Source organism: Balaenoptera physalus (genome assembly GCF_965194825.1).
Source record: "Balaenoptera physalus genome assembly, chromosome: 7".
Taxonomy (NCBI): Eukaryota; Metazoa; Chordata; class Mammalia; order Artiodactyla; family Balaenopteridae; genus Balaenoptera; species Balaenoptera physalus.
This window is the reverse complement of record NC_138886.1, coordinates 23006495-23023659: the sequence shown is the minus strand read 5'-3', so window position 1 is coordinate 23023659 and position 17165 is coordinate 23006495. Positions and strand designations below refer to the sequence as shown.

General features: G+C 38.1%; 1 protein-coding gene across 1 annotated transcript in view; it reads right to left on the bottom strand.

Annotated features, from left to right (window-relative positions):
- SVEP1 (sushi, von Willebrand factor type A, EGF and pentraxin domain containing 1) overlaps positions 1–17165 on the bottom strand; it is a 196701-nt gene that overhangs the window by 91444 nt on the left and 88092 nt on the right. Inside the window, exons 10-18 of the mRNA XM_082469099.1 lie at positions 14979–15086; positions 14081–14212; positions 13262–13456; positions 11890–12011; positions 9748–9856; positions 6121–6285; positions 4991–5224; positions 2581–2742; positions 1121–1282 (exon numbers count right to left, since the gene is read on the bottom strand). Coding sequence (XP_082325225.1) covers positions 1121–1282; positions 2581–2742; positions 4991–5224; positions 6121–6285; positions 9748–9856; positions 11890–12011; positions 13262–13456; positions 14081–14212; positions 14979–15086 — 1389 coding nt within the window. The remainder of the gene's footprint in view (positions 1–1120; positions 1283–2580; positions 2743–4990; positions 5225–6120; positions 6286–9747; positions 9857–11889; positions 12012–13261; positions 13457–14080; positions 14213–14978; positions 15087–17165) is intronic.

Genomic DNA, 17165 nt, shown 5'->3' with positions numbered 1-17165 from the left:
GTATAAAACTGATGACTGATTAAAAAAAAAGAAACTAGATCAAGGAAAAAAAAAAAAGAATGGGGAGGACACACAATTTTTTAAAAAGTCATCTTTTAGCCAGGCATGCTTGTTCTGTTCCCAGTGATGTAGCAGAGGGAGGCCAACAACTTTTTATTTTTTGCAAAGTTCCACTGAATTTGCAAAGTCATTGCAGTTTATTGGAGTTTCTGGCAATAGACTGACCTTGACTGTCAGACCTAGTTTCACTGTCATTCTAAGTTTTCATCTTTTACTTTTGTTTATGGCTACCACTTTTTTTCACTGCTGGAAAACTGTACTTAGTAGGGATGTTAGAACTACTTGAAAAATAGAACTCTAATCTATATATTTCTATTTAAACCAGTGGTTCTCAATGTGTGGTCCCTGGACCAAGCAGAATCAGCATCACTTGAGAATTAGTTAGAAATGCAAATTCTCAGGCCCCACACCTGACCCGCTGAATTAAAAACTCTGGGGCTGGGGCCCAGCACTCTGTGTTTTAACAAACCCTCCATGGTGACATTTGAGAACCAAAATTAGTCATACTTTAGAATCACCTGGGGGAACTTCAGAAGAAAACCAGAAAACTTAAATCAGAATATCTGGGGGGGGCAGAGATTGGGTTTCAGTATTTTTAAAATACTGATGTAAATGTGCAATGATTCTAGTACGCAGCCAGAGCGGATAATCACTCATGAAAATCTTCAAACTGTAGGGAATGAACGTTACAATTCAGAGGTGGTATTTTTAGAGTTTCAAGGAACATTAGATAAGACCTCATTTTATACCCGAGGAATCTAAGTTCCTAGTTGAGATGTATTTCTATCATATCATGTGGCCACATGGTTACAGATGTTGAGGGCTGGGACCAAGTCTTGTGCTTCTTGTGTGTTCCTAACGGTACCAGCACGGTGTTTATATTATGGGTGTTTACACTTAAGTATTGACTGGCCGAATAGAAGGAAACTCTCTATGAAGAGACAGTTATTTACATTCTTTGCATGCAGTAGACATATGGTTTTGCTGAAAAGATTCCACTCCTCCATGCATAGAACCTAGGAGGCTTGAAAAAAAAAAAAAGCGACGTCTAAGACTTAACCTCCGCAAGCAGAAATGTCCACGGCTCCTCTCTTCACAGTTGAAGTGTTTTCTGGACATACGAGGCATCCCCGGGAACCAAATGCTGGCTGATAGCTGCCCAGTGGACAAGATTCGCAGGTCTCAAGCCCATTTGATGAGTAGGTGCCTTGTTTACACTGAGCTAAAATGAAAAATGTAATGTGGTTAATAACGATGACATCAGCTGTACAAAATTAGCACTGTGTACAATAGGATTTTCCATATTTGAATTTATTTAGGATAGAATGAGGGTCATGAAGACCTCCAAGCATACGTGTTATATTTTAGACTCCCCATACTTCTGTATACTAAGTCTTAGGCTCATTTCCAGTTACTTGTATTATGACCTAGCACGGTGTTTGACACATAGAAAATGTCGACAAACAGTTTTTGGGTGAAGTTAGAAATCTGCATCTCAGAAAGTCACTCTCATAAGATCAAGCTGTCCCGGGGAAGCTTGTTTTTGTACAAGTTCTCAGCTTGTACACTGTTCTCTTGAGTGACTGAAACAAAACCCCCGATTAAGCTAGAGTCTCATGACTATGCTGGCACCTTTTTCACTAAATAAGAACTGGCCCTCTTACCTCGTCCTCCCTACAGACACCATTTCATTTGAGGGTTGGCAGAGAAGAAGTAAAAGTAGTCTTAGCATCAGGCCCAGAGAGGTTAATTAAGCAGCTTTCCCAAACTCATAGCAATGGTTTTGTAGTAGAGCGGGCTTAAGGCCAGATTCCCCAATTCCCAGTGCACTGTCCTTTCCTTCTGCCCTTCTCCTCCGGATGACTCTCATTTTCAGCGCTGCTAACATTTTTAGTGCATTTGCAATCACCTAGCACTGCTCTCAAGTTTACATGTGTCATGAAGTACCCATGCCTGCATTGGCAACAATAGGCAAGGAGGAAAAATTTTGCAATTCCTTCTTTTAGGTGTGTCCTACTGTAACTTTAAATGTGAAAGAAAATGTTTCCATCAGGAATGTTCATTGAGAATAACAGTAACAATATTTTGAAAGGACTGGATACTTTAGTAGCAAGAATAGGTGCATATGGGCCTGTAGTTATTCATTTCCAAGTAAATGGAGAGTGAATCTCATCATATCAAATATTATTCTAACAAAAAAGCAGCCTAAATGCTTGCTAAGAGCCATGAAAGTCCTTTCCACCAATTAAAGTGAGATTCACTATAAAACACCCAGGTTAACTGATGAATGTGGATCAGAGTTCTTGACAGTGGAGTTTGACCTAGAGCAATGGACTGTTGCAAAAGGAAAGATAAATGGACTTCTCTAAAGTGAGTAACAGTTTGCAATTAAAAGAAAGAAAAAAATCAATTAATGAAATTGCTTTTGGTAATGCTCGTATTTCATCCTATTTGTCATTGAGATTTTATAACTGGAAACAGAATTTAGGCTTCTGGTCAAAATGAGCACTAAGCCCCTACCTTTACATTCCGAGCTGCTTCTTGAATGGAGATATTCAGTGTAAGTTCCAGTTGGACAGGGTTTGCACTCGAGCTGCCCTTCTTCATCCTGATAGGAGCCCATCAAGCAGCTTTCACAGACAGAATTCTCCAGAGAATAGTAGGTTCCCAAAGGGCAATTGACTGAAGAGAAAACAAGCAGGAAACACTGAATATAGTATGGAATGCGCTATTTCCCTAAGGCATGAGAGTAATAAAGCCTGCTTCCAGATACTATTGTTTATGGGTTAAATTTTACTGCCAGAGGCTTACTCACATGATAAACCTTCCAGCAATGTATTCCTCTAAACCAACAGTAGATTCTTTTTTTTTTTTTTTGAGAAAATGCAAATTCTTGTTGACCAAGCTTAGTGTTTATATGATGGGGGCTTTGAAGTGTGGGTTAAAGCTCTAATAAACCAGATTATTCTGGAAACACACAGTTCATGGAAGAAGAAGATAGGTTAATTTGGGGCTTCGAGATATTAAAAATGATTTCATAGCTGTTCTTCTGAATGGTTTCCCTTATGAAATTGAGTGTCCATTACAGCATTATTTCTAGAAATAAAAACAGGCAAAGGTGGTGAGCCTAAAACAAGTGACTTAAGTCGACCCTTGTCTCTGATTGCAGGAATTACTGCCCACTGAAGGCAAGTCTGAGGCATCCTCAGACCCAAAGGCTCCGAGGAAACAGGCCAATTTTAGAACCTTCCTTCCTGGAAGATTTGGTCTACTATTTGGAGGCCTGGAGTGCAGAATTTCTGAGACCAAAGTGGGATGTTAACTTCACTGAAAGCCTGCTATCGAAGTTAGTATTTTTATAGAGGGACACTTGAAAGAATCCCTTGGGTGATTCTGAGGTGTTAAGGTATGTAAGAATTACCTGGCAACTTATTAAATTTCAGATTCCAATGCCCTGACCCCAAGGGGTCACATGCATCCGTTTTGGGATGGGGCCTTAATCAAGCTGCATTCTGAAAGCACTTCAGGGTATGCTGACACAGGTAGTCTGAAGACCACACTGAGAAATGCAAAATGCTGGCCAAGGCAATTCCTGATTTTCACTCACAAGTTGAGAAAAAACAAGAGGAGGCTCAGAAAGACAACGTTAATGTGCTTTTGATGGGCTGGGTTTATCACGCTGTGAAAAACTCAGCTGAGCTCTGGGAATAGCAGTAAGAACTGTTGAGGAAGGTTTTCCGACCAGGACACAAGAGCCCCAACCTACAGAGAGGTTAACAGAAGACTCATGTCAGTTGGTTCCATTGAGCGTACAGAGTTTGGTTAGAGGAGATCCCACCATCTATAAATGATGACTTATTTGGGAAAGAGACTGGAACTGATCCAGATTGTGACAGTCTAAAATAGGGGTAAAAGCTAAGGGACTCGGGGGAGGGAGAATGGGGAATGGAAGTTTAATGGGTCTGGGGTCTCCTTTGGGGGTGATGAAAATGTTCTGGAATTGTGATAGAGGTGACAGTTGAATGACATTGCGATTGTACTAAATACCACTGAATTGTATACTTTTTAAAATAAATTTATTTATTTTATTTATTTATTTTTGGCTGTGTTGGGTCTTTGTTGCTGTGCACGGGCTTCCTCTAGTTGCAGCGAGTGGGGGCTACTCTTTGCTGTGCGCGGGCTTCTCAATGCGGTGGCTTCTCTTGTTGCGGAGCACGGGCTCTAGGCACGTGGGCTTCAGTAGTTGTGGCAGGTGGGTTCAGTAGTGGTGGCTTGCGGGCTCTAGAGCACAGGCTCAGTAGTTGTGGCGCATGGGCTTAGTTGATCTGCGGCATGTGGGATCTTCCCAGACCAGGGATCGAACCCGTGTCCCCTGCATTGGCAGGCGGATTCTTAACCACTGCGCCACCAGGGAAGTCCCTGAATTGTATACTTTAAAATGGTTCAGTTTATGCTATGTGAATTTCATGTTGGCTGCCTGGGTGGGAATCTCGGCTACACCACTTACTGTCTTAAACGGTAAGACTTACTGGGTAAGTTCTTAGCCTCCCTGGCTTCAGTTTTCTCACGTATAAAATGTACTTAATAAGAATGGTACCTCATACAGTAGCTAAACAGGATTAAACACATGAGACGGGCTCAGCCAGCACACATGAGCGGTCAGAAGGTATGAGTTTCTATTATTGGAGTTGCTGCTGAAAGCTGTGAGGTCTAAAGATCTATAAATAAAACTAAGATTTGAGTCGCTCACCTAAAATAATTTTCTTGTCATGACCAATAGTGGTTATCTAGACTTTTGAGACACTAAGCATGTAACAATAAGAAAATGTAGCTTTCATCACAATATCCCTTTAGAGTTGTAAAACGACTCTATCCATGTCATTTGACCCAATAGGCACCGAATATTTTTGATTACAGGGAGAAGTCTTACCACACATACGCCCTCTCAGCATGGAGCCTGGTCTGCAGAAGAGGAAAGCCTTTTCGGTTTCTAAGGAATTGCTGTCAGCTACGAGCATTTCAGATGCAAGATGAAAGGAATACATGGGCTCCTTAGTAAGGGTCCTTTTCAGTCGATTTGTGATAGTTTCCAACGTCTTAATGAGTCGTTGCTGATTTTCCAATTCAAGGGTATCATTTCTTTCATCGGGTAAGGGCACACTAGCTGAGATAAAAACGAAACAAGAGAAAACATAACACACACACATGGTGTTGCAGGAAGCCATTTGTAGTGAGTTTTTACCAAAGAGAAATAGCATATTAAAAATCTTCCAGGGGGCTTCCCTGGTGGCGCAGTGGTTGAGAATCTGCCTGTCAATGCAGCGGACACGGGTTCGAGCCCTGGTCTGGGAAGATCCCACATGCCACGGAGCAACTAGGCCCGTGAGCCACAACTACTGAGCCTGCGCGTCTGGAGCCTGTGCTCCGCAACAAGAGAGGCCGCGACGGTGAGAGGCCCGCGCACCGCGATGAAGAGTGGCCCCCACTCGCCACAACTAGAGAAAGCCCTTGCACAGAAATGAAGACCCAACACAGCCAAAAATAAATAAATTAATTAATTAATTTTAAAAAAATAGTTACCACTCTTTAAATAAATAAATAAATAAGTAAATAAAATTGTTTATTTAAAAAAAAAAAAATCTTCCAGGAAAAATAAACTGAAACTTAAACACCACTTACTGAGCAACTAGTGCCTGGAGAATATTAAGAACAACACGATTGGTTTTAATCTTTCTCTCCTATGCTGGATCTACATCACCCTTTTGTGGAGTTCTTCATGATTACATATTAAATTCCTGCAAACTCGCGCTTTTTAAAAACACTCCGTAGTTCATCATGTCAAGATGAGCACAAAGCAGGGGGCTTGTTGCTATGGGAACTATAAAATACATCTGTGATATTAAGAAAAAAGTGACAAAACTTGGTTGATTGTGCTTGCCCTAATTTTCAGTTCCAGGGTCATTTCCTAATAATGATAACAAATAGAAAATTTGAAAAACAGGTCTCCAACCAAGAATTTCCCACTATATTAACCTTTTCAAATAGATAGTCTATCCTTACCTGTGATGTTAAAAATTAACTTAATTTTGTGGTCAGATAATGGGGCACTTCTTTTAATCCGTGAAGATCTGGCTTTGCCAGTGCCCGTGGGTGTTTCTCGCACAGTGTCCAGGAAGTCATCGTAAGAGTAATCCAGCCTGTTAGCTGCAGCCCAGCCGCCAGGTCCTGGACAGTTGGGGCAGAGAGACAAAAGAAGTTACACTTGCACCTTTATCAGCGTTTAGGTTCTAATGTTAGGCCACAAATCAAACTGTCCTTGATCATTGCTTAAATTGCCCATAATATACCATATACGAGGTTTCGTCTGTAATACCATATTGTAGCTTTAGGCGCTTCATATTAAGTTTAGATTGCCAATGAATTCCGTAAAAAGTATAAAGCAAAATCTCTGTAGAGCTATATAGGCATTTAAAACATTCTATCCTTGACCTAATAATAAATTACCTTAACTTTGGAGGAAATGGGAGGAGGTACAGATTTTAATCAATTCCTATTTCCCTTCAGGGTTTGCTCCATTCTTGCTTTTTTATATCAGCGTTATAAACTTAATGCATGTAAACAGATTTCCTTTTGTGAAGACTGTTCAAATATCTGCATATCTGCGTTTTATTTCAAAGGTGGGGGTAGTTTCTGAGGGCAGCATGTAAGTTAAATGATTGCGTAGTTAGGAAACTACGCTGGAGGCAGCGTGGCTGCACGTGATTCTTTAGATGCCCTCCATATCGTTGTGATGGCTTCTCATATATGTTGTACGGCTGCACAATCTTAGTCAAGCTCCTTTCATCTCTCTGAATCTCAGTTTCTTTGTGTCTACACTGAGATAATTTATGCAAACTATCTAGCTCATATTTGACTCATTCTAAAACCTCAGTGATAGTAAATGATATTAATATTGGTCTAGGCATACTGTTGTTGCTTAGTTAGGTGCTTTAAACATCAAATTCTATTTATACAGGCTTGTCCACTTAAGTAAGTTGGTTTTTGAGGGTTTTATTTATTTTTTTTTTAGCGTAATTCATGTTTGGGGCCATTAAAAAGAACTGGGATCAATATTTTTGTTTTTCACTTAAACATTTGTCCCACAAGTGTCATGTAGCCATTACGTTGATAGAAAAAAAAAACCAGATTAGCAAAGAGAAAAATATAAAAGATTACTTATAATTCCATCACATAGAAATAATGACCATAACATTTTAGACAAGAATTTTTTCTATGAATATATAAACACACACATACACATTTATGCATACATACATATATATATATATATATGTATATATATATATAGCTAGAATAAAAATAAACATACCGCACTTTTAACAAAACGAGATCATACTATATGTATATTATTTGGTAATTGTTTTTCAAATTTTTTCAAAAATATATTATAATATTTCTGTGTCAAACGGTTTCATAATATTCTCTTCTATAGCTATACTACAAACTAAGCAGGTTTCTATCTTCAGACTTTTAGATTATTTCAAAATTTTAGAACATCCTTGTACATACACTATTTCATAAAGTATAAGACACCATCAATGAGAAGACACATCCCAATTTCACAGATGTCCAAATGAAAAGTGTACATCTTAGAATTTATAAAATGTGGTACATGTTTGTACATTAGCATGACTTTTATCTTGAGAAATATCCTTAGAAGTGGAATTTCTGGGTCCGAGCATTTTTAATCCTTTAGATACATATCGTCAAATGCCCTTCAATGTCTCCTCTACACACAATATAGGAATATGATTTTTTTCTCCTGACACCCTTGCCAACTCTGGGTATTATGATTCTTATTCAAATTTGTTAATCTGACATGTCAAAAATGGCATCTCATTTTAGTTTTCTTTTGAATTACATGATTATTATAAGATCAAACAATTTTAATATATTTATTGGCCCTTTATTTTCCATACATTATGACTTGCCAAGGTGTTATAACTATTACGCTGATCTTGTGACTCTGTTGTGAGGACACTCAAGGAGGAAGGGTTGTCTCTGAGGATCACTTGTACCACATGACATCTGGATCCTTCTAGGATGACAAACATCACCCATCTCAAAGCATCATGATGACAACTGACTCCCTCTGTGTGTATCCCTGCAGCCCTGCAACCTACCTCAACAATCTGGGGGTTGAGGGAAACCTGGGTCATGTGTGACAGAAGAGGCATTGTTATTCTAGATGTGCCACTGCCAGCTCCCCTGCCACTGTCACCTTGTGTTTTTCTGTCTAAAATTTTAATGTCCAATATGTTCACTGAGAAGTTGTACATAATAGTTAAAATTGGAAAACAACCTAAAGCCTAACAATAGGAAATTGTTTATATAAATTATGGCAAACTGATAAAATAATATGTAGATATTAAAATTGTATTGAAGTATAATATTTATGACATAAAAATGTCCTGAATAAAATCTAACCTAAAAATTCACGTTTACAAAATAGTATGGGTCAGCATACATATGCACGTACGGTTACATATTCATTAATATATTAACAGAATTATTTCTGGGATTGCAGGTTATCTCAATATCATTCTTTGTTCTTTAGCATTTTTCAAATTTTTGCAATAAACATATATGCACAAATAATATTTTTAAATTTAAAAATCTAAAGCAACATTCAACATCACTCAATGCTGAATCACTAATAATATGACTAGCGTCAGAAACAAAAAGGATGTCTGCTGTCATGTGAATTAATACTATCTCAACCTTCTAAGCACTTTATTTATACTTGTACTTCCTCATTCAATCCTTACAATGGCTCTATGAGTTCAGTACTCTTATATACCCAATTTACAGGTGAGAAAATGGAGGCACAGAGTGGTTTGAGAACTTGGGCTCAAGACCACACACCTAGTTGGTGGGGAAGCCAGGATTCGGACCTTACTAGTTGCTTGTAGAGTTCATGTGCTTTAAACACAACACTATTTTGTTATCACTATTATATTTTAAAACATTACTCTGCAAGTTCTGGACAGTTTTATAAGAATGAAATAAAAATAATTACTGGAAAGGACAATTTTGTTAATTGAGAGACACAACTGAAATCTAGAAATCTGAAGACAGTAAGCTAAATGGCCAGATGGACCAGCCAAAAAAAATCACATAGCACACTTTGGAGTAGCTTTAATAAAAGTTATATGTCAATTATATCTCAAAAAAAAAAAAAAAAACAAGAAAAAAGTGTTCAGACTCTACATGAAGAAAACATCAGAATTCCACTTGAAGGTATATTAGACTTGAATAAATGGCTTACTTGCAATTTAAGTTAAATGCCATATAAAAATTGCTGTTAGTACTTTATAGTTATTACTATTCTCTTCTAAGATCTCATATGAATATTTGAATTTTACAATCATAATGTGACTTAGTTTTCTTAGTTTTTATCATCCTGAGGCATTTTGGCTAATATTTTGAAAGAATTTATTTGATACCCCAAATGTAATATATTTATAAAGATCATTAAGCACAGTATCAAGTTATCCAGTCATCCTAAAATACTTGATGAATAAATGAATGAAAGATCATTTTTCCAGTTTGCCCCACTCTTCTGGAATGATTTTCTTAGTCTGCAGATCAGTTTTGCCAACTACCCACACTAAATAATTTCATTACCAATTGCAAAGCCATTTTCATACTCATAATTATATTCGAGGCAGTATTTTTTGGTCAGGTCCTCCAGTCTGCAGTCAATGTCATCAGCATCACTACAAAATGATGGGACCTGCAAATAAAAAAATGAAGAGGACAAAATGTACTTCACATCTGGGTGTGCCTTGGATAAGTCCTTTGCTCCTCTGGCCTTCACATCTCCATCAGCAGGAGGGAGGGGAGGGCCCTAGAGCTCTGTCTGTTCTTAAAAAGGCTCCTGACCCTCCTCCATGCCCTCCCCTACCTCCTCTAAGTGCCTGTGGACCACCAGGATTAGCCTCATGCCTTTTCTTTCGGTTTGTATCACTTACCGCAAGAAACCCAGGACTCTTGGGATATCTCTTGTCTCTTAACTTTCACCCCATTTGGCTTTTTTTAAATTGAAGTGCAGTTGAGTTACAATATTTTATTAATGGCTCTTTAGATCCCTTTTCTCTGACCCTATCTCCCACCCTTCTCCAAGTCCTCAAAACCCTCCTTGATGCCCTCTGAAATGCACAGTCAGTAATCAGCCAATCTCCTATTATTATTATTATTATTATTTTTAACCTCCTCTCTTTATATTCTCTTCATTTTTGCTCTCAATGAAACCTGACTTCCTAGTTTTCTTAGGTGGTGGGCATGGAGGAAGTGTCCTCCTCACTCTTTATTGCTGTTTCCAGATCACGCTCCCATGAACCTCCTTGAGGCCTCAGAGTTTTGAAGTTCCTGCAATCAACTATACCACACACTGACCCTCCTTGTGGCCATCACCTACAGCCCTCCCCCACTCTGAGTTACCCTCTCATTCCGAGAACGCTTGGTAACCGTCCCTGTTACAGCCCTCGGTGATTTCTGCATTCACCCAGCTGATCCTTCTATCACCTTGGAGTCTCACTTCCTCTTCCTCTTCCGTCTTCCAGCTCTGCTTTGTCACTTGACATACATGAGACATACACTTGAGGGTATGTCTCACGATCATACCCTCAGACCTCGTCGTGACCAGTAACTGCACCTTCTCCTACTCCCAAGAATCCAACAATTCTTTGACTTCATCAGAATCTATAATCCACTGATGCTACCCACCTCCTCACTGTCTCTCAGCTCCTGATGTCTTCACTTCCTTATTTGCCCATCTTGGATCCCATGGTCTACCACCATGAATTACTCCCGTGCATGCACCCTCCTCAATTTGTTTGCCTGGAGAACCTTTAACCCTGGTTAAATTCATTGCTCTGCTTTCGCCACATTAGCGCCCACATGCTCAACTATAGCTTAGGAGAAAACACAATGCTGCTTACTGCCAATCCTATTACATTTCCCTAGTATATTCATTTATGCTCTCCTAGAAAATTATTTTATACCATGTTCTGTTTTCTCAAACCTCCAGCAACTCCTCCCCATCCACACTCCAGGCTGATCATTCCGCATCTTTTTTCACAGATCAAATAGTCACAAAAGACCCTTCCTTCACACACTTACATCACCATGTGGACTCGCTCCTGTATCTATGCTCCTGTACACTCCGCCTCCTTGATGCCTCTCTTTCTCTCACACTCTGTATCAAATCTACTACTACTACTACATCTACTTTCAGAATCTATCCAAAATCTAAGCCACTCAACTCTGTTACGGATACAAATATATATATATATATATATGTCATCATTTCCTGCCTTCAAGACATTCAACACAGTTAAATACATTGTTTTGCTTTCCTGGAATCACTGAAAGAGTCCTAAACAAAAACGCATGAAAAAGAAAAACCTTTAAATGTTCAATCATCTCCTCATCATAAAAGAAATATAGTCTACAATGGCATTTTTGTCATACTTTAAATAACAAAGCAAACATTCTCAAACCACATGGACCCTAAGCTTTCCTTGCTGACTTGGAGTGTTTTAAAAAATTCAAAGTGCTTTAACACAGATTTACATATAATTCACTCCAGAAGTCCAAAAACCTATGAATAATTCTAAATATGAGGAGCAAGTTTGGGTCACAAAGAAGAAGGGAATCGTCAGGACAAAGAAGTTTTGTTGCAGGTGACCCAGAGAGGTTACAAAAAACTCAACAGCGAGTGTCCTTTCAAATATGGCAAGCAACAAAGGAATGCTACTGACATACCATTTTCCCCAGGGTGGTCTCAAATGCTTCAGAAAACTTCTTCAACAGATCCGTGTCATCACAACGAGTTGCTTTGTACAGCATCTCAAAGGACTTGAACCCATGATTTGCAAAACGTTTTACTGGAAAATGTTGGAAAAAACAGCTCCAGTTGGTTAGTGTTTTCAAAACAACGATTTAATTTTCTGTGCAATTAACTGTAACTTGGTATTTTAATCCTGACATGATTTGTGGGATTGTTATAAAAACAAAAGATGACAGTTAAGGAACGTTTCCAGGCATTAATTGATCATAATAAACCATGAGCCAAGCAGCTCTGTACCCAGTTACCCGGTGATAAGTTTGCTTTGATATATTATTCTTTACCTTCCAATCATATTAAAAAAAGGAGCATTTAAGAGAAAAAGAGATATAAAAATTCTCCTCATTATATTCCTGGGAATCTCTGAAAAATCCTAGCTGCATCAAAGATATTATAATTTATATTTATGTAAACTTATAACTTATATGTTTATTATATTTTCAACCAATAGACATTGAAAATTTTCTGAATATTATGTGAAATTCTATTTCTTGAAAGTGTAATTTCACAAAGATAAATTTTTCCTTGGATCAGAAGCTTAGAATTTAGACTCAGCAAGATGTCTTGGAATATTCAGAGACGATGTCTCCTAATAGCGTCACCATTAAAATCCTACTGTCTAAATCTTTGATAGAGGTGAGTGATATCACTTTTATTTGCTTCCCAAATTTGGGGAAAAAAATAGCTCAAGTAAGTGGGCTTTACTCTTCTTCTAAGACATTGGCATTTAAACTTCATCTACAGTACTAGATCAAAGATTCACTCCAGAAAATATTATTTACACTAGACAAAGATATTGGGTTATTTTTTTAATAATATGTAAGATTACAGAATAGCTCTAAATCTAAATCACTTCTAAAGAGAATGCGACTGATCTCTCACTGCATCACGTATATTGGCTCTTACTTTAAACATAAGCTCTTCTAAAGACTCTAAGACTATACTTTATAAGTTGAAGTTTACACGTCAAGAATGACATGCTGACAAGTCTCTTCGGATAATTCTGGTAAATAAAAATGAGAGCGCCAAGATGGTTTTGCCATAAACTGAGTCTTATCCTATAGCAATCCGATGAATAGCAAGACTCTGGGGGGCTAATATCTCAAGTAAAGGGACAAGCATTTCTCTTATCTGCAAACACTTCAAATTCACGGCACCATTTTCCACTCACCAAACCTAATCCCTATATTGAAGCAATTTTTCCCTTTAATGTTTAGAAATTTATACACATAGGCAGACAAATATATATTCACACATATGAAAGGAGTCCAGAAAATAATTAGAACTTACTAGCACAGTCTGGCCATTCAGTGGAATATGGTGGTTTCCAGATACCATCTTCATAAGCACAATAATACTTGTCAGTAGACCCTTCTGTGAAATCATAGCCCTCTAAGCAACTTAATGTGCAGTTAACTCCAGCACTATCTTGAGTACATATAAAATCCCCATTTACAGGTGTAAATGGAACTTCACAGGGGGAACCTGTGTAAAAAAAATTGTATTACTCACATACAGTGGTATAAGAAATACAAATTAAAATCCAGGAGTCTAAGCTGAATTTTGAAAAGGATTCCTCCTGTCCGCCACTACTCCTAGAAAAACTCTCACAGTAAATCCTTAGTGCGGGATTGTTGCAAAGTCTGCTTTTTGATTCCTAGGTGGGTATAGTTAAAAAACTGTACCTATGTGTAATTATGGGTAATTAATTACCTATGTGTAACTGTGCATATTTTATGAAAAGATAAAGTACTTCTGATTTGCGAGTTATTTTTTGGCATTCCTTTAAGAAAAATGAAAACCAGATAACATTACATAGGAAATACATTTTCTGACTCTGTCTCCTCAAGCATTCAAAATAGTATCATGACAACAATACAACTTTGGAGAAAATGTTAATAAGTCATTAATTAAAGACTACCTCGGAAGACAATATTTCTATTTACCACGAAGTGAAGGAATAATCATCAGAAATCTCGATAAAATCTGTCAGTATTCTAACTTTAAACATCTACTGCTCATAGCCTATTTTCTTTCACAAAATAGAGTGCAACAGCGATTACATATATCAAGTTCAACTAGATTTTTGGAGGCTTATGCAGAGTATACCTTTTATGATAATGTGGATGTCACATGTTCTGTTATTGCCTGAGGGGTCAGTGGCTGTGTACCGCACTACCGTCTCCCCGTGAGGGAAAAGGTCTCCTGGTGTATGACTTCTGGTGATGGCCAACACAGCCCCTAGAAAGGAAAGAAGGGGAAAGAAGGAATCCAATTTGGGGGTTATTGTGTGCAGTCACTTTATTTGATTTGAATTTTCATTTTCTATTTATACAAACCAGCTGGGCATTCTATTTGTACTGATTTGGCCGCTAGTAGAAAATAAAAGATATAATCTTATGCTATAACACAGAAATTGTTGACTCAAAAACCTATTAAATTAAGGCATTCTTACTAAATAAATTATTTTCCTTGAATAGGTCAGTCTCTGTGAATATTGGAAATTTAATTAAGAATTCTATTTAACTTGCATTCTTACTGTTTTGGGGGTTTTGGTCAAAGCTTTAAAGTGAACTTCAGCTATATTAGCTCATTTTTTTCTGTTTTCCCATGAATTTTTATAACTTTTTTGATAAATGTTTAAGAACTGAGTATGAAAACAGAGAACTGCATTCGATTTACCAATAGGATGCATAGTTTATGTCTTTAGGACACTGGAAGCTTAGAGACTCAATGAATTTATTAGAACACTTTCAAATAAAACATCTTGTACACGTTTAATAATGTCCACTGAATACTGAATGAAAGGAAAAGCCATGGATAGGTAAGATTAATAATGTTAAATTATATATAATTAGCCTAGCATTAAAACGTATTACCTTATATAATTATTCCTTCTATTTAGATGTAATTTGCTTTTCATTTCTCTTTTATCTTTTTAAAAGCTTTTTAAAATAAAGCATAATTCGGCGGTAACATACTGACAACAAGACCTCTGCGTTCTCACCTGAGTTGTCCGAGAACTGAGGCTCATCCCAGGTGGCAGCATGCTCCTTCTCGGAGACCTGGACTGGAGGTGGGGATCTGCACCAGTCTATGCTAGGTGGTTCTACATCTAAAGAACATGAAATCAGAGAATGAAGTCACAATTGATGTTCAAAACTGATGAGGAAGGTTGTGAGAGAGAACTGAAGTCTACTTGTGCTGACAGAGAACCTTGACCTTGTTAGACACAAGGCTGGCCCTGGGGTCCCTTTGATGATGAGGTATGTTTCATCCGTGACCTCAACATCAAAAGAAAAAGCTGATTCTTGCTATACGTCCCTCTGCCTGTTGAAGAAGAAATACCAGATTGCTACAATCACCATGAGTACCGCAGTATGAAAGGCAAATTCAGGATACGGAGAGCATTTAATTTGTGAGTTTTGCCACTGGTAGTTGAGCTGATCCACCTAGAAGTGTAGAAAACCTTCCCAGATCATCGGAAGGCGTGAAATGACCAAAGCAGTCATTTCACTGGGATCACTCCCATGATCCTCCTCTTAACGGAAGGGCTGACAGATGCTAAATGGAAGGACCAATGGGCAGAGATCCGAGTCATGCTGTAGAATACGAAGATGTAAGTGAGGATGTTGTATTGTTGGAAGGCCAGGAGGTTATGTCCATAGATGGGACACCGGAGTCTAAGATTCCTAAGGTTGATAAATTCCAGGTAAAGACAAAGAACAGGGTGTGGACATAGGAATGGGGGGCTACAGTGGAGAGGGGGTGAAAGCCATGGTAGAAATGAAAGAACTGTGTGTCTGTTGCTGGGCACTGTAATCTACACTGAAGGAGGGGTGTGAGGTGGCAGTGCGGGTGAGCCAGGTTTCAAAGCTCTGACGGAACGTGGTGGAATTTTTAGGATGTCAGTAAAGGACAATAAAGAAGGTGTAAAGGAGGAAATTTTAACATAACTATTAATGTTTACACTTTTAAATGTCCTTCTGTCTGTAATAACATGCCTTTGAGGGAGACTGGACGAATACTACTTTTCTAATTATATAGGTAAGGAAACTTAAACCAGGCAAATTTAAGAGACTTGCCTTAGGTCATTAAGCTGGTAAATTATAGTCATAGGCCTCAAGACTAGGATGATATACTATCAATGACATATGGAAACATATAATTCTGAAATTAAACGAGCTCTACCTCTGGAGAATATACAGATTTTTGTTTTAAGCTAAGTCTTATGAATAAATGTTCAGTTTTTCTCTTTTCCTCATGTTTGTCATTTCCTTAGTACAGGATCTTTGGTTTACTACTTTCCTAGGCTGTAAACTCTGTCAACCAGCAATGGAGCCTCTTTTGCTCACAGTTAGGTCTCCACGGCCTAGCACGGCACCTGGCCCATAACAGATGCTCAGAAAAAGTTGCTGAATAAAGAAAAGAATGAAGGAATGCTCGCAGGAGGTCAGTGCACTTTGAGAATGCTGAATCAAGCCAATTCATAGTTAAATTTACAAATCCAACAGTATTTATTATTTTCCCAAAAGAAATTGCAAATGAAATAGATCCAAGATTTTCTAAATTTATCTGATTTTAGCCAAACAGTTTAAAGTTGAAGTTCAGGGACAGGAGAGCAGTAAGACAAGACGAGGCCAATGACTGTCAAAGAACTGGAGGTACCAGCAGATGCACTGTCTCCAAGAGGGAGAGAAAGTCCTTTCAAAGCAAGTGAGGCAGCACTCTGCGGAATGTTAAGCAAAAGCGTTCCTATTTCCTCTCATTTATCATTAAGACACCAACACCCCCGTCATCTGAGGAAAACAAGAAAATGTAGGCTTTGGAATATTTTCTGTGTCTCTCTCTCCCCCTCCCTTTCTCCCCCACTCTCTCTTTCCCCCTCCTTCTCCTGTCCCCTCCTCCCTCCCATTTCCTCTCTCTCTTTCATAATTTGAAAATTCAGCTAGTGTCTAGCTAGACACTCGAGTACACTTTTTACATTTCATCATGCTGACTCTTCATTGTAAAAAATGAAACTTGGCAAACTCTTGAATCACATTTTCATGTTTAAAATCACAGCGCCGTAAAAACAAACCCAACATATTTTTCATGTGACTGATAAAGTTCATGCTTAAAACAACCTTGAAAAAGCAATTAAAAACAACTAAGCACTATGACATGAAGTAGACTGACTTTTATATGAGTCTTT